Source organism: Crocodylus porosus, unplaced genomic scaffold (assembly GCF_001723895.1).
Source record: "Crocodylus porosus isolate Cpor-Errol unplaced genomic scaffold, CroPor_comp1, whole genome shotgun sequence".
Lineage (NCBI taxonomy): Eukaryota > Metazoa > Chordata > Crocodylia > Crocodylidae > Crocodylus > Crocodylus porosus.
The window spans coordinates 38,191,698-38,214,246 of NW_017728943.1; the positions used below are offsets into that span (position 1 = coordinate 38,191,698).

A 22,549-nucleotide genomic window follows, 5' to 3' on the forward strand; every position below is an offset into this window, starting at 1 on the left:
CTCTGACCATCCTGCTTACAGCCAGCAAGCAGCCATCCCCTGGCAGCCATTCCAACGTCCCCATATCCCCATTCCAGCGTAGAAATCAAACTCTTTGCTTTAAGCATACACCCCAATTTTGAATGGCTGATTTTTGGGAAAAGGGTGTGTGTGATAGACAAGTAAATGTTAATTTGCCCTCCTTCCGTGTAAGTTATAACGCAGTCTTTAATTACATAATCAGTTCCCTCCCCCCGGACTTCTGCTTCTTTAAGTGAATGAAAAAGCAAGTTTTTTTCTTCCCATCCCCTATATTCAACAAGTATACTTTACTTAATGCATGCCACCTGCAGTCAACACTGGATCACTAGTTTCCTTCTGTACATGTTTTTGGCCATCTCCTCGCAGGATACAGTAAGAACCTCCCAGCTGTTACTGGCCTGCTAGTATGGTGAGGGATGTGAGAACAGAACAGAAGTGATCTTGCCACTGTTGTAAGGAAGGTGTAAAATGGGGGGATGATAATTTCAATTGATGCATGAGATTAAAAATCAAATTATCCACTCACTAACCGTGGATGCCTAATACAGGCAACCCAGGACTTCATATTGTACATATTACAAAACACAGATCCAAATAACCTCAAGCATCTTATGTTGGGCACCCAGAATGCAACTTAGTGGCTACCTGAGAAAGGCATTCCCTTAAACCAAGCCTAAAATTTTGGTTAAGCAAACTGCTTAGCAGAGGAAGGGATAAAACCCAATTTTCCAGGTCTGCATTCAACCACCTCAAGAAGGAGACCATCCTCTCTCACCCTGTCATTCCCTGCCTACATTTGCAATGAGTGACACTGGGGTTCTGTCAACAGGCACCCTCCTTCCCTTTACAATGCCAGTTCATCTCACAGCAGCCCTGCTGTGCACTGATCAGGGCAAGGTTTCACACATCTAAATACACCAGCCAGCTGAACTCTTGCAGATCAGAACTTGAGTAATTAGCTATACAAACTTTACATTCTTTCAGGCCCCCGGCACATGTTACATTTCTATGCAATTGTATGAATTGGGTCATAAACAGCAATATGCCGCATGATCCATCAAATTTATAGCCCTATAAAATGACAAACCAGCCACAAAGATATTCTCTCCAAAATGTGTAACATCTTTGTGGCTGGTGTGTCTGCAGCTATATAGTGAAAGTGTGTCCACCTCAGGACCTGAGTAGCCCTGGGTCTGCAGCCTGGCTGGGAGCTGCCTCAGCCCTGATGCTGCAGGATTTAGGCATGCTGGGATCTGGCACACTGAAGAGCCATGCCCTGCAGCAGCCACTCTTTAAGATGCTGGGTCCCAGTAAGCCTTAGGGTATGGGGCAGCTCTGGTTTAAAAAATATTTTAAGAGTCACATCACCCAGCTTAGATCTATGAAATACCGTACTCTGCTTCCTCTACTCCCACTACTAAAAAGGTCCCCGTGTCAGAGATCAAACTGTTGGGTTTCACCACAAGCGCAGATGTAAATAAGCACAGACAGGTTGAGTAAGAAGGGGTATCTTATTCTTTGAACAGGCTCATTTTAACTAATGGTTGTAAAAGAAAACTCCCATGTTTTGTTAAATTGACAAAAAGCCCTAAAGGGAGAGTGTTAATTAAAGTGATGCCTCATTGCTAGGTGGATAAAGCAGCTATGTAACAAGTATGAGTAATCTCAGTTTAAGACTATTCGTTTTGTATAGAAAATGAAGCCTTTCAGCAGATGTGTTCAAATGGAACCTTTTCACAACCAGTGCCACCTACACCTGTGCTCCCAGCTGTAGAGTTCGACCAGTGACAGAAGGAGTATGACATTTTGGGGGCCAGGCCTTATGGTTAACATACAGAAAACTATGCAAAAGACCATTGCTTGTTTAATTGTGACTGAACAGAGGAACAGAAAAGAGGGCTCATTTTGTTCAATAAAAAAAACAAACCAACAGAATTTTGGCATGTTTTACAGAAATTCTAAATGAAAACCTCATGTTCTCAAAAGGTTTTAGAAATCATTCAAGATGAGCAGAAAGTAGAACAGTTAAGACATGTATATTAACCCCCACACACACCCTACCCTGACCTTAGCACTGGACATTATTACCAGTGTAAATCCAGAACACCTCTATTCACTTAACTGAGGTATCATGAAGCAGCTCAGCTCACTCTAATATAATGACACTGTAGACAAAAGGCGAGAAGCATTTTCATAGAAGAATTATAATTTCTCTTTCCTTTAGGAACTGCAACAGAATTCAAGTCCCATAAAAGGAGATTACCCGACTGCACAGAAAAAGAGGCTTTCCTTCAGTGATTAATGAAGCTAGAAATCATAAAAGCGCTGGTTTCTGTGGGACGCTCTGAGTGCATCCAGATGTGCATGGAAGTTTGTTTCCTTAGGGACAAGTAGTGGTGGCACACCTTGTACCACCGGTTGTTGTCCCCAAGGAATACCTGTGCCACGTGCGCTTTGGTACACTGCAAGTTACCTCAGGTGGGGTAGGGGAGGCTGGGGCCCGCACTCTGCTAGCTCCAGCAGCCTTACCTGGGGTCCTGGGGGTCTCCCAGGGCTGCAGCTGCGATGATCCTGCTACATGGCACCTGCCTGGCTGCGAAGCGTGGCTCTGGGCGAGCCGGATCTACTTTTCAGCAGCACACACTAGCCAAACATGCGTTTCTCCAGGTTTTTTCCCCCGCATTTTTTTTTTTGATCCCTGCATACTCAGGCGTCAAAAGAAACCCTTGGCTCAGTGCATGCTCTGGCAGCATGCCCTTGCAGCGCGAAGAACACTGGGCTGTGTAGTATGTGCAGCATTTGCAGTGCAAACGTATAGTGTAACATGTGCAAACACATTTGCCGCACCACATACGGCATGACCATGCTCGTCTGGATGTGCCCCCAAGTCCATGTCTATAAGAAGGCACTCACATGTGTCATACTGCTCCCTGAATGCTATCCCCTGCAAACACACTGCAGGTGTACCACAAATCCTACTTCCTCTAAATGGTAAGTTAATTTGCACTCACTTAACGCTGCTAACTAGCCTGCCTTTGGTGCAGGCTACACTTCTTTCAGTTGGGGGAGAAACTTGAACAGAGCAGGATAGTTGAGGGAGCCATTGCTATTGGGAGCTGACTTATGATCCCAGGCTGGTGGGTAGTGGGCTAAGCTGTTAGAGGAGTGGGGGTGGGAGTGTCAGCTGCAAGTTGATCTTAAGTCTCCTCCAAATTGCCTCTCGAGCCATTGCCAACTGTGCTAAGTTTGTTGTCTAAACATGGCGTTCAAGCTCTATACAAATCATGAAGTGCTAACTGTGACTGGAAGTTGCATATGAAAAAAACTGTGCTTTGCAGCTATCTCATCCCCTCATAGTAGTCTGCAACTTCAGAAACTGATTTTCAAAGAGGCAGAATTGGGCAAACAGGGCCCTCATTTTAAAAAACTGAGCAACAAGACCAAATCTGATATCTGATGCAGACTGGTCTACTTTATCCTTGATCATGATGCAAAGGAAATCTACTGAATTCTTCCTCTTGAGTGCAATGACTTCAGCTTAACAAATATGCCCTTAACCTTGCAATCATGTTACTTGCGATAAGAGCATCTGAACCGAACTGATGGGATGAAGTATTAACTGCTACACAACTGCATCTGAAGGACTATACAGACCTTGTATTGGTGAATGCTAGTGTTGAGATCTCAAAGTCAGGTGCACCTCATTCCTATCTAACAGTCTCAGGTGTGGTGCTGGAAAGGCAGCAGGTGGCACTGTTTCCTGCAAGCCAACACTACCGACCCAGAATGTTGCAGTGCATTAGGAAGACTACATTTTCTTCCAGATAAGATGAAGAAGAGTCCAGCTCTTTTCGTGCTGTTCAAAATCCTGTGGCACTCTTCACAGTAGGCATCTTGAACTTTGTTTTATGGCTAAATTCCAGTTCTGACAATTATATACTCAAATCAAGATGCCTCTTGCAGGTTCAGCTGGATTTGTACATGAGCACTTCAGTGACAATTAAAACGAAGCTGCTTGGAGGGAATGGGGCATATTTCATGCTCCCCAGCCAAACAGGTCCCATCCTTCTGAAAGCAAAGGCAAGATTTCAATGAGCTAGAATATGCTGCATTTTTCAGTGGGCACAATGAGCAAAACACCTTTTCAGTGCAGGTGAAAGCTGCAGTATAAGCACCAGGCAAACATTTGAGAGAAAAACTACAGACAATAGAAAGGCCAGCTGTAGAGGAGCCTCTCCATCCATCCCACTAGCCAGAGGCAAGTTAATTGCAAAGAAAGAAGAGGGAACAAGTATGGAGGGGAAAGACAACGCGTTGCTTCTCAAAGCAAGACCAGCATATACAGCTCAGCTACTGGCTACTTACAGGGCTGAATTTAGATAGGAGGTTTTACAGATTTCAGAAGAGCAAAATTTTGTGCAAAAGCCAACTAGCTCACAGGCTTCACATGAAGTTTCAGGATTAAAGCGTCAGTCACAATAGACTCCCACTGCCTGTGCTCTCCCCCCTCCTACTTCTGCTGAGGCCACCAGTACTGTACTCAGACTTGGAAGACAAATGGGCAGCTGCCACGAGAGGCAATTGTGAGGAGACTTAAGATCAACTTGCAGCTGGCACTCCCACCCCCACTTCTCTAACAGCTTAGTCCACTACCCGCCAGCCTGGGATCATGAGTCAGCTCCCAAATGCATTCTCCTCAGACAATAGCTACAGCTCCCTACTCCAGTTGTATCACTAGTCCAGTTCCAATGGCACATTTGCAGTTATGAAAACAACAACAGCAACACCACCACAATGTCTTCAACTGAAAGCAGCTTAACGTTAGAACAGATTATTACAGCATGTACACATTAGCAAATGACCAAATTAAAACAGAAAACCATCAGGCTTACCAAAAGCTGGTGCCTGGATGAAACGTATAGCATAACTCAGTGCTGTAATGAAGACGGGAACCATTTAAAAGGTTCTTCTGTGATATAGCAGATGGCTTTTACATAAGCCCTTTCAACTGCATGGGGATGCAGTTTTATACTACCCTATTGTGTGCTGAAGCCCTAATCAGAGACCAGTGGAGCAAATTTAGGCTTTGTAACCTAACTTTACAGCAGCTGTGCAGCTAATCATTAAGTCTTGAGTGGCTACCATAAACTAATTGAAACTTCCACATTACGAAGGGGTAAACACTCAGTTGACTACTTCTTTCCATCATTTGAAAAGCATCCCTATATTGAAAGTCCTGGCAAAATTCAGACTTATTTCAGGATTTATACAATGATCACACAAAACATCACGTTAATGCTTATAATCAGATTTTTGACAGACAGGCAATGAAGCACAGGGAGAAGAGGCAGAGAATTTGTTGGAAATTTTTCAGAGTTCTGTATTAGCTGATTAACTGCCCATTAGCATGTATGCTTTAAATAGCTAAGCACAGATATAAGGTAAGAGGTTAGATGGAGACCATGGACTTCGCTGGAGCATCTCTCCATCGAAAGATAGCTAGCTAGTGTTGAGCCCAACCCAGTTCCCTTGAAATCAGTGGGCACTGGAACAAAATCCCGCCCCCCCAAGGTATTATTCATGAAAGAGCTACAACATGGCACAGAGCCTCTGACACACTAAAGGAATTAACTAAATCCTACACTATCATTTTTAATTCCTCTTTGGAAGTTGGGGAGCCCAGCTGTCTTCCTTCACCTGGATTTGTGTTTAAGTATCACCCGTTACTTTGAAGACATCATACTGTAATGAGACTAAATTGTTTCACGCTTCAATGCCTGAAAACAAACAGGAAATCTGTGGCACGTGGAAAAGAGGCTCGGTTCATACACACAAGACCATTAAATACATATTGACAACTTCTTGTGGAAAATTGAGTGAGTGAGTTTGTGGGCTTGTGTGGCATAGAGGCTAGGAGGAAGTTTGTGTTATATCCTACCTTTGTACAAGTGACCAGTTTTGCCCTGAAACAGCGATTCTCAGCCAGAGTACCAAGAGATCATGTAAGGGTGCTGTAGGGTAGTACACAATATTAGACTGTTAGATGTGCAAATACCAACACAAGATTCATGAGATAAATTCAGAGATTTTGAATCCTGTGCCTCCAAAGACACTGTTGTGGTCTTTCTGAGTTCTCTGCAAAAGAAGAATTGCTCCATTATTTCTCTGTAGTCAGAAAACAAGTGAAAGCTAAGAGCTGGCATTTTCTAAGGGTGCATTGAGTCTAAAAAGGTTGAGAATGACTGCTCTAAGCACTCTGAGTAAGATGGATAGTATACAGAGTCTGCATAAAAACATGCCAGACGTATATACATCTTTTAAATTAATTTTATTTTGTGTAAGCTAAAAGGAAATTTACACACTTAAATCTCAAAAGACCTCAGGCATGCACATTAACCTTGTTAGAGGTTCTTCTACATAGCTCTCTTTTTTCCATAGGAATTTCCCCAAACATTTACAACCCATAGTTTTTACTGTATATACAGCCTAAAACCATAGCAATCTATGATTATGTCATTTTACACTGTGCAAAATCAAACAAAGGAATAGTGGTACAATAGAACAAAAAAATTGTAACAGGTAAATTTCACTGTAAGACATTCATATAGTTTTGGTCCTTCTTTTCCAAATCAAATTGATTGAATGAAGACAATCTTCTAATGACCTCAGAAATCATGTGTTCAGACAGTGATCCATAACTTAACACAAAAAGGTACTGACGATATACCTTTCAAAAGGCTACACAGCAATAAAGCCATACTGTTAAAGTTTGAAAAGATAAAAAATAACCAACCAAAAAGCACCTTAGGTTGACAGAACAGAAAGAAGAACCTGTTTTAAAGAAAAAGCTGAAAAACCCAAAAAGAGACAATGACCTTGGGCTTTTTCAGCAAAGAGTGAAGTATTCTAATATATGTAGGAAAGAAATTAAGACACTCAGTACAATCTGAAAAGGGGATTTCACAGACAGCGATGATTGAAGTTTCATTGCGTTTTTTTTAATTTTTTTTTTAAGTTTTATAAGAAGGACATCACCAGTGTATTTCACAAAGACGTAAATGTATACACCCCAGCACAACAAAAAGAGTAGATCTTCAAAAAGGTTCACCCCCAATTATTTACATTTTTGCTAATATAAATTTAGGACTCCAGTATGTAAATAAATATACATTGCTATGTATACCTTTCTAGTGCTGCTTACCAACAAATCATCTGAACTTGATTTTTTTTTTTTAATTAAAGCAAGATTGCTTTTTATGACCTGGGGGTAAGGGGAGAGGGAAGAAGAAAAAAAAGGAAATCAATAGAAAGTGTCCAATTCACATCACTTAGTCTACCTTTTCTTGGCAGCTTGTTGAAGGTGTTAATGTGGCTGGGAACATCAACACCTTGGCATGCATGAAACTTAAGTCAGGAAGGCTAGAAATCACCTTGGCAGCCTCTTCACTAAGATGTTCTTCCTTTTTTGGCTTCCTGTTAAAAAGGAAGAAGAAAAGTGCATTAATCCACTACCTGATGTCCATGAAGGAAGACCCACTGATAGAGACCAGTATACACCTGCAAAACTATACAGATACGATTATCTACCTGCACCATAACCTCCCATGAAGGTCTGCAAGCCATATTGAAGTGAGGGAAGTTGGAATATTCAAAACCTTAATATCGGGTTTGCATGTTTTAAAACAAATGCACTCTGTGAGAACTAAATGCATCCTTAGCCTGAAGACAAAACAGCAGTAGTGGTACCGCAAGAATCCAGACCTCCACCTCCAACACTTTCAATGCAGAGAAAAAGTTCTGAGAAGAGTTCAGATGCCTGAAAAATGTTCAGTATTTTTTTTAAGAGGACAGCGTGTAGCACTGTTTTTACTTCTGAATATAATCCAGTGTAATCAACTACATTTCACATATGTTCTAAACTCTTTTTGCTCTCACAATGCTCACAAGAATTAACTGCAAATTAACGAAGGGATTTCTTCTTCTGCATTCCTCAGTCGTTTGGTCATTTGTATAACTCTCTTGCAGACACCTTATATTTGCTATTCAAATAGAATAAGCTTGATTCAGACTGTTACAAAGCACTGATCCATACTATATCCTACCGAATGCTGACAGGTATTTAGCCTGGAGTCAAACAGAAGGCAGGGCAGGGTGGCACTACAGAGAGGCATAGGTTTTCATAGATGACAGCCTATTTTGTCATATGCTTTGACACCTGATGACATAGCATCTGACGAAGTAGGTGTCACCCACACAAGTTTATGCTTCTCTGATCCAGATGGTCTCTGCTGAACGCTAGCTATGACAAGTAGAATGGACTGCTATTACGGAATGATGTTAAGACACTGGAATAGCCTTCTTAAAACCTTTTAGAAACTCTAGCACATATAAATGCCTCCTTCCTTAGTGACAGGAGTAATAATAACAACAATAACAATAATAAATCAGACTCAAGCCTGAAACCAAATAAACTACTTTGAAGATTTCCTTTATACTCATCTGCCCCTTATGCAAGATCAACTTTAAAGTTTATACCAGCACAATTGCCCCTCCAGTCAGGAGGACTGGAAATAGCATTTTTTCCTACCCATCACCCACAAACAGCACTCCTTTAAGCTGGCCAGTGGTTTGTGAGAAAGCAAGGAGCATAGTGTTTTGCCCCCACAGAACTCCCAGAAAAAAAACCAAATTCTTGATTCAGATTCCCCATCAACACAGGTGATCTTTGTTGACACTTGAAACTATCACTTGATGAAAGATCCCTGTATGAGGTAGCCAGGATACCAAACCTGACTTTTGAATAGTGATATTTTCTCTTTGCTGCAGTGGAATTTCATGAGCCACTGCCTAGGCAGATTACCAAATTCTGGAAGATAAACAAAGCTGTGTGCAGGATTTAGTGAAAAAAGGAGCAGAAAGCTAATGTGTGCCTCCCTCCAGTTCCGCATTTGCCCTTGGAGGGCTCTTTATCTCTGAGCTGCTGAAATGTGGTCATCACCACTGACTGTGTTATCAGTATTTGGCACATGCAACAAGCAGCTGCAGTATGGAGTTGTGATCAATTACCCACAGGCCTCTCAAGGTGCAAACTCCTGTCGTTCAGTGGTGATCAAGAATTCCTACTTGTTTCTCAGAAAGGACAATTTGAAAGAGGAATTGAAGAGAGGCTTAAGATCACAATTACAGACATTGGCATCGATGCTATTCTGGCATGGAGACAGAGTGCCCACATTTTTTGCTATCTGTCTGCCTCTTTCTGCTCAACTGGATTTGTTACACAAAGAATCATCATATGGAAACATTTCCGTAGTGTATCTGGTCTGACACTCAGATTGGCAAGAGCCTTGTACAGCAGTCAAGAGGATATTGCCACTGCTTCTAGCTGGAATACCTTGTACCTGTAATACTTCTCACAGACGTTACAGGGCAATCATTGCGAACCTCTGGCTGTCCCTTGGTTTGGAGGTGTTCTGCAATAACTTTGCACTTAGTATGCTCTGCCACTGGGAGTTATCTGACAGAGGATGGGCTAATACAGTTCTACAGCAAAATCCGTCCCCAGGTTAGTTATGGATACAATCACTACCTTTGTTATAAGCAGCAGTACTACTAAATTTTGGTGACTCTTATGCAGGAAATAATTAGCTGATGCAGCTAGAACCACTGGTGTCTTCCAGTAGGGTTATGCAGTCGTGTTTCAAGTAGAAACATGACTGCAGTGGACATACTGCAATTGGTGACTGGGCCTCCTTTGATGGAAGCACTAGTAGGGGCCCTGGCAGACATTTAAACCCAGTGAGTAACTTTTCTGAGTGCTGAATTCCCCCAGGCGAGTGGGAATTCCCTTGGTGTTGTTGAACCTGCAGAGGTGCTTCTTGGTCTGCATTCTTGATTTCACTTTAGTGGGGGGAAGTAGGGAGTCTCCCTCCAACTGCAGCAGGAGCTTTGCCCCTTTCACTGGTTTCTCAATAGCTTCTCTTTTTTCTTCTGAGGTGGCCCTAGGGGTAAGCAGCCTTCCCTAAGCAGATATGCCTGTATTCTACCACCCAGAGTCCTTCTTAAGATGCCCTTGTGTGATACCTACAGGAAGCTGACAAGCTTACAACCAGCAGGCAGGAAAGTGGTTGGTGAGCTGGAATAACCAACTCTTTGTTCTCCTAAACAAATACAGACCTCCCAATCTGTGCGCCAGCCTAAACATGGACCACTCTGCTTGGACATCTCTTCTGGCCCCCTCCCCATCCCAAGCTCCAGTGCTTAGCTACGTCTTACATGTTTACAATGAGCATTGTGGACACCAACATAACACCAGCACTAATTGTGACAGCTTGCTGATTAGATAAAACATAAGCTGCTCTGGAATTATGAAAGAGTCAGACCAGAGCATCTAGCAGTGCCCACCAGTGATTTTTTTTTGTTTAAACTCGAACAACATTCAGCCATTTCTTGTAAAAGAAAACCTCAGCTCTCCATCTTCTTTCAACAACGCAGCAGATAAATTTTTGGACTCTGTCAACTCCATGGTGTTCTGCATGAGTGCAAAGTGGTAGGGGCAGGCTTTACTGGATCACTGATCTGCCACTAACTTTGTACCCTTTATATTTAGTATTCACATCTTCATGGAACTGCCAGGCACTTTTCCTCCCCCTCCTCTGCATGCTCCTTTTGAGGAAGTGACCGGTTGAGTGCAAGTTACCCGTCTATAGGTGAAAGTGGTGCTGTCTCCCACCAACAAAAACCTTCAGGGTGTGGCTTGAGGAAGGCACTGGGCATTCCTACTATACAGACAATTTAAACATTCAAATTTAACCATGCCATCACTCTTCCCCTTGAGAACACTGGAGGTCTTTGTCAGCACTAGGCTGAGCCATGTCCTCCCTCAGGAACAGATAATAATCTGACTCATCTTTGGTGGGTTTAACATACCCACACTTCTATTCTAAAAGTGTCAGTTTATTAAAGTTATTTATTCCAAGAAAAACACAGTTGAGTGTGAAAAGGCAGTACTATGGGTCAATACTAAGATGATATCCTTCCATTTCCTCAAAGGTTTATCTTTAAGAGAACAAATAGACAGAAAAAGTGAAAGAGGAAAATGAAGTGAATGCTTAGAATCCAATTATCTCTTAATAACTGGCAGCTCAGACTGAATATTGAGCAACCAACCATTTATCAAACACTGGGTTCTAGCTGCTCCAAGCCAGTCATTTCCTACCCTTGCATCCAGAATTAACAGCCCAGTCTAATGCCCTGCCTCTCTGTACCTAATCCATAGTACCAATAACATCCTCTAATGGCTTCCAGCACTTGAAGTCGGAAAAAAAGGGGGGCGGGCGGGTAAAACAAAGGACCACTAGAGCTTATTAGCCTTCTATCACATGCTACTACTCCAGGGTATCAAGCCAAAACAACTTCTACTCACATCCACTATGGGACTAAGATCAACAAGCAGCAAGTCATAAAAGTTTCTTCTCTCCTTTCCTTATTGGCAGCTACAGCCTCCTAAAATCACCTTAAATCACCAGTATTTAGATTCTGGGACTAAACTTCCCTATAAAGGTAAGGGTCCCTGTAAGGGTCTGTCTTATTTGCTCCCTGAATTTCCTATCATGCTTTTGGTGTAGAATTGAATCAGCACTACCACAGTATGCAGACAGACAGTCATTTGAATACAACAGACTATCTACCAATTTGTAAAAAAAAACTAAAACATACCAAAACAAGAGAGAGAACTGATATTCCTGAGAAGCCTGCCAGATCAACAAATACAATCCTATGGAGAGGCTTGCAAGAGTTAAATAACTGAACTTCCAAGCACAAATATGTGATTGGAGTCTGCCAGCTACTCCAGGAGTTTTCAGAGAGAGATTATTTCAAAAACTTATGTACAGTTATGAAGAAGTATGAACTTCCTGAAGAAAGTCAACATTTTCTACTCAGTAATTTCAGATCACTTTGTAGAAATTAAACTCTCTTAAAAATTCAACTGTATTTCCAAGAAGTCTAGATTTTTCAGTTTCCCTTTATAGAATATTATAAAACAGCCAAGCTGAAATCTGATTAACCAGCATTGAGGTTTAGAGCTCCATCTAATGGCTTAGTGTTGAAATTTCACGGCTTTGTACTGTCAAAGTTCTCTAAATGCAAGGTTAGGTAGAACACAGAGCAGGGTACCATTTTAGACTATGGATACACATATGTTTGGATACTGCTTTGCCCAGTGTTAGGAGCTGGAGCAGTGCTGTTACATTTGTTACGTTTCCAGCTTGCCCACGCAAAATTAGAATGTAACAGCAGCTGCCCTTTTGAAATGGCTCCAAATGCACAGGTGTCCCTGCCCTTACATACTAAGCAAGCCCCAATGCAAGATTCTGACCTTTTTTACCGTGAAGAAATAGCAAGACATTTCCAAACCTGATCACAACTCTAACAGTTTTTGTGATGTCTAGTTTTAGACATTTAAAAGTGATCTCTATGGAACAGTTATTACAAACAATATTAAACTATAACTCCATTTTTATAAAAAAAATGTCACAGAGGAGAATAAAGGCTGCAATGAGTTTTAGAGTTACTTGCAAAAAAATGCAAGTAGGAAAACTTCACTCAACATTGCTTGCTTTCCTTATGTTGTTCTCCTTAAAAGTTGTATTTGTAAAAATACGAAATAAGCATTCATTCCTGCTGGTACCAGGAGGATTAATGACTCTTTCAAAGATGATAATATTTTCTCAAAAGATCCTACTAGCATATCCATTAATACACAGATTCTAATTTTTACCTATAAACTGTCAAGAGTAGTTCTGTTGCTAAGATGCACAATCACAAAAACTCAGGTAAATTCCAACTCCTGAACAAAAAGAGCTTGTTTTATTCCACTGCAATAGAGCAGGCCATCAAGAACAAGTTGCGACTTAAAGGCTCTGACTGAAGCTATACATATGATAAAGCAGTGTCCATGAAGCCCACTTTAAACAGCTGCTAGATCTGACTAGATCAAAATAGAGTGAGCGAGCTCTTGTTATAATGCTGGTATGTGGAACAGTTATTAGTGTCTTTATATATAGTTTGCTTCATTCAACAACTTGGCTCTAAATTTGTACCTATTTGGATCTCTCCACCTCTAAACGATGTTTAATTGAAGATTAATTGATTTACCTTGTAGAGGTGCTTGCCTTCTCTACTGTGGACATGAGTCTTGCAAATGCATCTGTCACTTTGCCGCTTGCATTGGAGGTTTCCAGTTTTGAAGTTGTCAATTCATACAACTCTGGATCCACACCTTATAGCATAAAATGATAATCAGTGAAGGTTGGATGCAAATATAAGTCATAATTACCCACAGTCTGATTTGCTAAATACTTTATTTTCTGTAAACATCTGAGTCACTAAAAATTTCAGAAATATATGACAGAACTTGGCAATGCTTCCAAAATTACAACTTTCTCTGTCCCAGTTTTAGTAGCTGCTACTGCTGCAGCAAAAAATGCATATACCTTAGACTTAAGTTTAGCATACCTGGTCTCAGCCTGAGAGCAAAACATTAAAATGCATTGTTACATGCATAAAAAAAGGGGGGGGGGGGAACCAACACCACACAAGATGCATTTTTTTCATTGACTTAAATTTGTTTCTATAAAAATAATTTGCCAAAGAATTGCCAAATTAACTGCTACTTAGAAACAGAAAACACATAAAAATTAAGTCTTAAAAATACTATAATTCTGATGGTGACCACATACCACAGTGGCTTCAAAAATTATATCAAACACTACACCGAACTTGACTTCAAATTTAAAGTGAGGAAGATCCATCATTCTTAATCCCATTCTATCAAGTCTATGCTAATTTATAAACACAGAATTCATATCTAAATCCTTAACTGATTCTATTCTTTCTTCTCACAAAAGTATTTATAAAGTACTGAGCAAAGGATACAAATGCTTGAGGCTTGATTTTCAAGTGTTTCACCTTAAGCCTGATCCTGAACATTATTCTGACATGCGTTTACACCAGGAACAAATCTTAGATTTTAGAAGAAAAAATTCATCCCAAAGAATAAAAGCAGCACAAGCAAATTGTATAAAAATGTACTGAGAAGAAAAAGAAAACAAAACACGCCCCCTCCAACGTGGGTGAAATTCTGGTTACTGCCTGTTAAGTATTAAGTGCTGTTTCACCTCCGCTATCAAAAAAAGGTAAGAGATACAAGGCTACTGTGTGACCTTTAATCTTTGTACAAATCTCTGTAATTTTAATATTTCAAATGCATTATGGAGGAGAAAATGTTAGAAAACTAGTTCGCCACTAAAAACAATTTTAGCCTGGTGATAACTAAAGTATAGCTGGACGTAATATATTGTGTTTACTTCCTTAAGTTAACATGAAGTTTGTTGAGATTTATGAACATTTTAGGGGGGTGTGTGCGCGTGCGTGTGTGCGAGTGAAAAAGGTGATGCAAAATTAACATTCTCTCCATTGTCCAAACTTGATACAGTCTGTACTACAACAAAATGTCTGTTGCAAATAATTAGAGGTCAAGGGATATGTAGCTGCTTTATGTCAATAAACAACTCAAGAATAGCAACAATTATAAAATTAGTTTAAATACTAAATAAGCAAGCTAACCAGCTAAAGTTATGCAAGGGCTGCTTTAGAAATGCCCTTTATGTACCAAACTTAGAACACCTCGCCAATTAAAATACCCTGGCTGTTATTCCCTCACTTTCATTTATGAATAGTTGAAATTAATAATTCTCAACAGCAGTATGCATCAGCTCTTCTCAGTTTTCCTTGTTCTGATTAATATATTGAGCCAAATGAAATTAAAAAAACCCCTTTACTTATACCAAAGAAACCAGTTGCCCTTCTTACTAGCTCATTAGATACTACTCATGTATTCTTTCAACTAGCACTTGTTTTTCTCAAAATGAGGTCACATCCAGATTCAAGTAAAATATGCACCAAGTTTGAGACCAGTATACCTTACGTTTGATGTCTTGTCAGATGTTTACAGAACTCCAACAAGAAGAGACAACAACACAGAACATTAACTTCCAACAGGGGGGAAGGCTATAAGAAATGCACTTAGACTTGCAAGTCTTTTGAAATCTCATTAAGGTATAAATTATAAAATATTGAAAAGGAAGGAGCCCTTTGGTACACAGTTCTGTGACGCAAAGGTACACCTAACAAGTTACACTATGTAGTTACATTTCAAACCTTTAATTTACATCGGAGAATGTTTTATGAAGCTAATGCTCAATTTATTGGTTCTAGTATGTGGCTCCTATTGAATTTGGCCAATATTATTAGAATGCTTGCACATCAAAACAGAACAAAAACCCCCCCAAAATAAAACACCCTGCTGTTACCATAATATATAAATTATTAATTAGAATTAGGGAGTTTCTCAGTGATTGTTAAATTTAAATCCCCCTTTTAGTGATTTTGGATCCAGATCTGATGATTGAGGGAAATCTAATATAGATCTAGAATAGTTTATATTCCATCTTCATTAAGGAACAAACTTCTATCACTTCAGTGATAGCAATTTAATGGTTTTTAGCAAAAAAGATAAATGACTACTCAACTGACAAAGTCATAAAATCAATGGATTTTTTTCTTATTTAAGTGATCAGGAAGTAGTTATGGAAAAATTATAAAACCTTAATGAGATATTTGAGGAAAGTTTGCTAACCAAATTCTGCACAGAACTCCTGGATAAAACTTAAACGCACACAACACAAACAAACTGCAAGGTAAAAAAAAAAGTATGACTTTCCTAGAAACAAGTCAGAAAATGGAGGCAATGGCTATATGGCAAACCAGGGGAGGTGATACCATCTATACTATAGTTTAAGGACACATTTATCAACAGAAAAAAGCAAAAAGCAATAAAAAAAAGCTGAAGCATCTTTGCAGTAATCACTTCAAGTGTTTGTAATGGCAGAATAATGAGAATGTATCTTGCTGGGGGAATGGTGACAAAATGCATCTCCTAATGAGGGGTGAACACTACTGAAAGAGAAATGAATTAAGAGTGTCTTTAAAGCTATTAAAGGAATTATGTAACTATTCCAAGCACTCTACACTTTGGTTCCTAGCACCTGTGCAGTAAACTTACTATCGCTTCATACTGACACAATGAGTACATTATTTGACTCTTGAGGATGGTGCTACCGTGAATTTGGGGGCAATTAAAAGACAAATGATAAAAACCAAAATAATACAAAGTTGCTGTATTAGAGGATTCAGGGAAATGTTGTTGTTGGAAAAATGCTATAGTGATCATCATAAGATGAAGCAACACCCCTCCTCCCCCGAGTTTTAATAAGAATACTGGGCTTCTCGCTCAAAATTAATTCAAAGTACATAAGGGACTTCATGATCGAGGGGCATGGGTGTAACAGTAGCATTTTACTCATGCAGCACCTTAGAAGCAGCTAAAAATAAACTAGTAGCCCATGTAGGAGTGACAGGCCTTTTCTAGATCTTCCTCTCTCTGAATAAATGCATTTTGCAAGATTTTAGGTTTAGCTTTCAAGAATAAAACTTAAAAAAAAAAAAAAAATCAGAGAAACTCAAACATATTCAAAAGACATCAAAATCATGTTAAATAAAATGTAAACATGGTCAAATTCATTCAAGTGTGATCCCATTTTATTCAAAGTAGAAAATAACAAGTATTGGTCTCTTTCCCAAGAGCATGAGCTTTCAGCATGGCTAAAATTGCTTTTGTTTTATAATCAATGGCTTAATATATTGCTTACGCTTTTAGTGTCCCCCAAGACACAACTGTCCTTGTTTGTTGCTATGAATATTGTTAAAACACTTTTCTTATATTGTAACATTCATTGTCAGACAAGGAACAGAAGTACAACTTTTAGGTAACTATAAATGCTAGTTATGTCATGAGGATTTTAAACATCTCACACCTTAAGTATAACTCATTTAGGAATTTATATTTATGATATATACCAATTACAATAGTCAATTATATTGCTGATAGCTTTTTATTCAAAAGGGAGAACTTCTCCCTTTTTGTAGACATTATATCTAGGTTTCAGTTTCTTAATATGAAGTACTTTGAAAAGCTTCCAAAAATTCTTCATTTAAAATCAAGTAAGGAAAGCATTTTAACATATTCAGTGCTTAAAAAACTTAAGAGCCATTCACTGCATATATAGGTAACAGTACAGAGCTAATAATACCTTTCAAATACTTAGCACTTCATACAAATGTTAGAAAACAGCATACACATTAAAAGAAAAATAACATACTACATACACTTTTTACAGAAACGCTCTCTTAAAGTTCTCCTTGTTTATAGGAAAGTCAAGTGATGTGTTCATGCTTTTAGTAAATTGTTATAAGACTACATTTGTGGTTTTAACACTCTGCTGACCTGGGATTGTGGTGGTGCTGCTAGAGCTACTGTCATCCACGGGCCCAAAGAAATCAAGGTTCAGAAGAGTGGAACCTCCACTAGCTTGAAATTCAGTGACCGTGTTGGTAGGCAGCCATATAGAAGGTAAGCCAAGGGAGGGGTTTATGTATAAAAAGGGGTAAGACACACACTTGAACATGCAAGTTATAATTAGTACTCAGTACACAATTTAAAAACTGACATGAAAACAATGCTTACAGTATTAGCTTGTAATTTCTAAAGATGTTAACAACTTAATTCAATGTACATTTTCTCATGTACAATGCAGCAAGTAATTCAAACACTAGTAATTTTAAGTAGAAAGAAAGATTTATTTCGATCTAAAAATTGAATAGAATCAGCAAGATCCAGGAAGAGAGATCTGTCCAATTAAAGGGAAACAATACTTAGGTCAATTTGTAATAGGAATATAAATGGGCCTTTTCCTTTCACATTTAAAGCTATTCTTTCATCATTAAAAATTTAATTGGTCCCCCAATTAGCAAAAAGAACTGAAAAAAACTGACAAGTTTTATTTGCCATTTTTAACTATAAAGTATTTTAGCTTAAAGCAATGTAAATACATGGAAGTGAATGCCAGGGTTACATCCAGCTCCTCAGTAATAAGTTATACTGTTCCCCTTTAATACTGAAACAAAATCAGAAACAGGATACATTTTGAAGTTACTTATTAAAAGAAAGCATGATGATTTGACTAAAGATATAAGACACCAGACAACAGCAAAAGGGTCCATCCAGGCTTTCCTTCATTATCATATTGATACTGATATTTAAGTCATTGCAACCTATGTACCCTGAGAACTACTAGGTAACACCCATAGTAACATACACAAAATTTTAGTTATTTGAGTAACTTATACATTGTGAATTAACCATTGCTGGCAGGATCCTTTTAAAAAATGTTTTCTCTATAAGACTTCTAACCTGCCATCCAGCAAGTTTTCACAATCTGTTATTTTTCTTTCTCCTCAAGCTTGCACCTGAGAGACAGGAGTTAGTGAGACAACTCACTTCTCCACTAAAACATACACACATATATGAAGCTCTTAGAAGTGAAGTTTCAGCCATGTACACAAATAAGTTTGAAGGCATCTCTTTCAAAATTTAATACATTAGATCTATTTTGATACAGAGTTTAAGCAAAAGTAGCAATGCATGAAGTCATTAAATAAATGTCTAAGTGGAAAGTGTATATCTGTGAAAGTGAAAACTTTCAGTCTAGAAGTGTATCTTTTACAAAGAGTTTTTGGTTAAACTATTGTGCTTTGTAGTAACCACCATACACTTCATTGCTATTCATAACGTATCAGTTCATTGGCAACATACATTTTTACAGGTTAAACATGTAAATCAAATCTAACCTAGTCAGATCTTCATCGTAATCTGAGAAGGCTATGAGGTGTGTACAATGCAGCTTTGTGTGCTCAGCATGAATGTAGGAACCTAAAATCACAGAGAGCTGTGTTTTAAGACTTGGGGGCACAGCTAATCAGAAAGAAAGCCTGAATTTCCAAAGTTAGGAGTAAGAAATAAATATATATTAAAAAAATAAATCAGCAGAGAGACGTTTGTCTGAACTTTGTAGCTTTCTTAACTCTAGCTCTGGTGCTAGAGGCTCTACGGAGAGACGTACCATCTAAAGGGTTAGTAAGGCCACTGCTACTCCAGTCAAACTGGACAGGTGGTAGAGATTCCTAGAGTTGAAAAGTCAGAAATCAGATTTTATAGTCAGTTCAGGTTATAACAAATGTAAAGTGTCTCACAATAGAATTTTCTTTTTTGTGCCCAAGTATTAGAGAAAGAATTGAACATAAGTTCCAAATATTTTAAGACTTTAGAAGTTGTGAGCTGTAAGTTTTCATAATATATACTTAAAGTACCTTCTTCAACAAAATAAAAGTTGAGCTCAACTTTAAGCAGAGATCGTCCCAATCATCTAGTCCCAACAGGGTTTTAATAAGTATTATACAAAAATATTAAGACAGAGCTAAAACATAAGCAATAGACTAAACCATTTGTGCATAAAAAGACTAAACATACAATTTAATTGGGGGAGGGGATTTTAAAATAGAATATAGTTCTAGAAAGTGTTTTGCACTTCTATACACCTTTGCATGATTGTATGAAATAAGTTATTCACCATGAAGGAGTCCATGTTTCCTTTCTTGAGATCATTCTACCATTACACTTGGGGAGCCTATTGCTTTCTACAGTCCCCCAAAACTGAATACCACCCTTTGCTTGATCAATCTAGCCAAGAAAGATGAAGTCCCAAACTCCCCCCAGCAATGAGATAGGATGTCAAGACTTGACTACACAACGTGTGTGCTACAGGAATGTGATTAAAAAAGGAAACTTGGGCTCCTCCTGGGAGAGTATCTTTGGCTCTCCATTTCCTTTTGTTCAATCCCTCTGCACACGTAGGTAAATTGGACAAGCCATAGAGATTGTGTAGAAGAGGGAGATATATATTTAGCTGTCCTGAAAACCAGTATAATTTATAAATGGTTTTTGGTTAGAGCACTGCAAAACATACAACAGCCACAGCAGCGGTATTATAAATATTAAGAACTTCTCAATCTCTCTCGTTCTGCCTAGTGCTGTTCAAGTGAAGTTAGCTTGCAGAAGCAATTGGGAAGAACTACCTTGAACTCAGTAAGTTTGATTCTTAGGTTTCAGAGTTCTGTCACCAGTGAGAACTAGCTAGAAATTCCTTGAAAATCAATTTGAAACATCACTAAAGATTACTTAGAAGGCTCTTAAAAGGTTGAGAGGCAGATGCTGATTCTTGGCAGTAAGTGAGGCCTTCTCCAAAAGCTGACAGCATTCAGTGCTAACAAGTCACACAATGTCACAAAACAGTTTCAGAAGCTTGAGCCAGGTCCAAACAATTTGAAAACCTTTGGTTTCTCGAAATTTGAGTTTTATTTAAAAAAAGAAAAAAAAAAGGAGGGTACAGAATTCTATATTTATTTACAGCAACGCTTTACCTCAGACATCTTTCACCCAATGCAATGTTTCCACTACAGATGAGTATGCTTTAAGTAGTACATCACTGTGGTAGCCAAAAGGATTTAATGCCATGACCAATTTTTATTTGCTGTTAGCCCTTCAAATACTGACAATTCAAGTTAATGACAAAGAAAACTAGTTGTGCCAATGGAGACGCTGTAACTGATATAGTTACAATAGCTACAACCACCAACTTGTCTGAAATGTTTTTGTAATACCAAAAGCATACCAACTCTGGAAGCAGCTTTGCTTATAAAAGGGAAGCAGCAGTGGGCTAAAAAAAGACAGTTCACCAGCTTTTTCATTAAGAGGGAAACAAGCTTGAACCACAGCTCTTCTGACAAAAACTTTCTTACTAGCCTCCAATTAGTTAGACAAGAATCCCACGATAGCTCCATGTCCTCATTAAAGAGAAACCCAGGATTAAACTCAGAAGCATTTAGAGTCAGAACTGAGGCCAGCTGGCAAAACTATGTTCAAATTATACCACTCTCTCTCTCAGGTAGATGTCTAGGCTGCTGACAGACGTGGGGAAAAAAAAAAAAAAAGAAGCAAGCTTTACCGGAAGGGACAGCACAATAGTTTGACCAGGCTCCTCAGCGTCTGTATAGATTGGATGCTTCAGGAGCTATTAGATAAAATTTAATCAGCTATTAGATAAAAGTGCCAAGAATGCCGCACCAATGTGCCCAGTTTATACAGATGTTGAGTGAACCGGGTCCAACTAACACGATTGTCTGTTCTGGGTATGTGCTGGGCTCAGCGCAGGAGTGCACCAGGTTTAAAGTAAAATGCCATTTCTTCTCTTTTTTTTTTTTTTCATGTCTGCCAGCAGCAGTGTCTCTGAGACATGATTCACTCAAATGTTAGCAGAACAAGGTAAAAGTGTCAACAGCCCCTCGCTGCAGGAAAAAAAAAAAAAGTATTTCGCTCCAACATATCCTGCTTCAGGGGACAAAAGTTATTCTGTTAGCTTGGATAGTTATCAAGCAGAAAGCTCTGTATAAATTGCAAAAACCTGTAGGTAATGTTGGTGATATCTACAAAAATATGAAGAGAGGAGCACCTGCCCTCTCCAAGACAGCATATGAAGTGAAAGTGAGGGGGCTGAACACAAAATGATCTGGACAATTAAATGCAAAGGAATAGTTCCTGTTTCTATTAGCTTTGCCCCTAGGAGGGCTCTGACTACACTGATAATTCAAAGCTCCATATAAGTGCCCTAGAAAATACAGACAATGGCAAAGTTCAGATATGAGAATTTTAAGTTTTAGTTTGGCAGAACACCCTGTGGAAGCTTCAGTATTTTCAGTAGCTCTCCTAATGCGATATTTTTAACTACCAAAAGAATGCCCAACAAGGAACAGGAGAAATGAATGACAGGACTGTGCCATCTCCCTCCCCCGGCCATCCTAAATCAGATTTATATAGGAGGAGCCATATAGAGGCTGGCAAACAGGCCTAATTACTAGGGGGTTACCTGGAGAGCTCAGAAAGTAAGAGGAAAAAATTGAAAAGCTCTCTTGTTCTACTGTGCAACTGTTATGGCTTTCTGGTGTAGCAATTTTATCTGCTTTTAAGATTCCTTTTAGCACACTAATAGGACTTGGAATAGGAGTGTCTTTAACCCCCCCAAAAAGTTTAAGTTTTAAAAGGTTGTCTACATAAAAGTAACTCATTAAAATTGAACTACAGCAACAGAGTTGCAAAACTACATTGGCAATGCAAGTTTACCACCAATATTTAAACAGTTGCTACAAACAGACCCTGAAGCTCTCTCCCCACCATGAATCTTGTCTGTTACCAGAAATTCATATATTAGATCATAAGCATTTATTGGCTATGCTACTATACAAAAATTCCCAACTGTTTTGAAATACCACTTTCCTTCCTGAAGTATTTCAGAGCTACTTCACTGCACTTTAAACTGTAACAAGTTTTTTTCATCTCTTACTCCAAAGGAATTTTCTTACCTGTGATTTTTGTTCTCTTAGTGTACATAGCAAGGCAGTTATACATTCTTGGATCTCTCACGTGTAACTGGAGGGGGTTCCATAGCAGTCTCTGGCT

General features: G+C 39.0%; 1 protein-coding gene across 3 annotated transcripts in view; it reads right to left on the bottom strand.

Moving 5' to 3' along the window:
- Positions 1–6,334: 6,334 nt before the first annotated feature.
- The window catches only part of AFTPH (aftiphilin), a 60,946-nt gene continuing 44,731 nt past the window's right edge, over positions 6,335–22,549 (bottom strand). Inside the window, exons 7-10 of one of the 3 annotated variants that reach the window (XM_019549176.1) lie at positions 19,101–19,161; positions 17,426–17,509; positions 13,177–13,300; positions 6,335–7,494 (exon numbers count right to left, since the gene is read on the bottom strand). In XM_019549176.1, the coding sequence (XP_019404721.1) occupies positions 7,350–7,494; positions 13,177–13,300; positions 17,426–17,509; positions 19,101–19,161 (414 nt within the window). In that variant the 3' untranslated portion in view covers positions 6,335–7,349. Of the gene's footprint in view, positions 7,495–13,176; positions 13,301–17,425; positions 17,510–19,100; positions 19,162–22,549 lie in introns of those variants that run through there. The other 2 variants (XM_019549177.1, XM_019549178.1) reach the window with 2 other exon arrangements.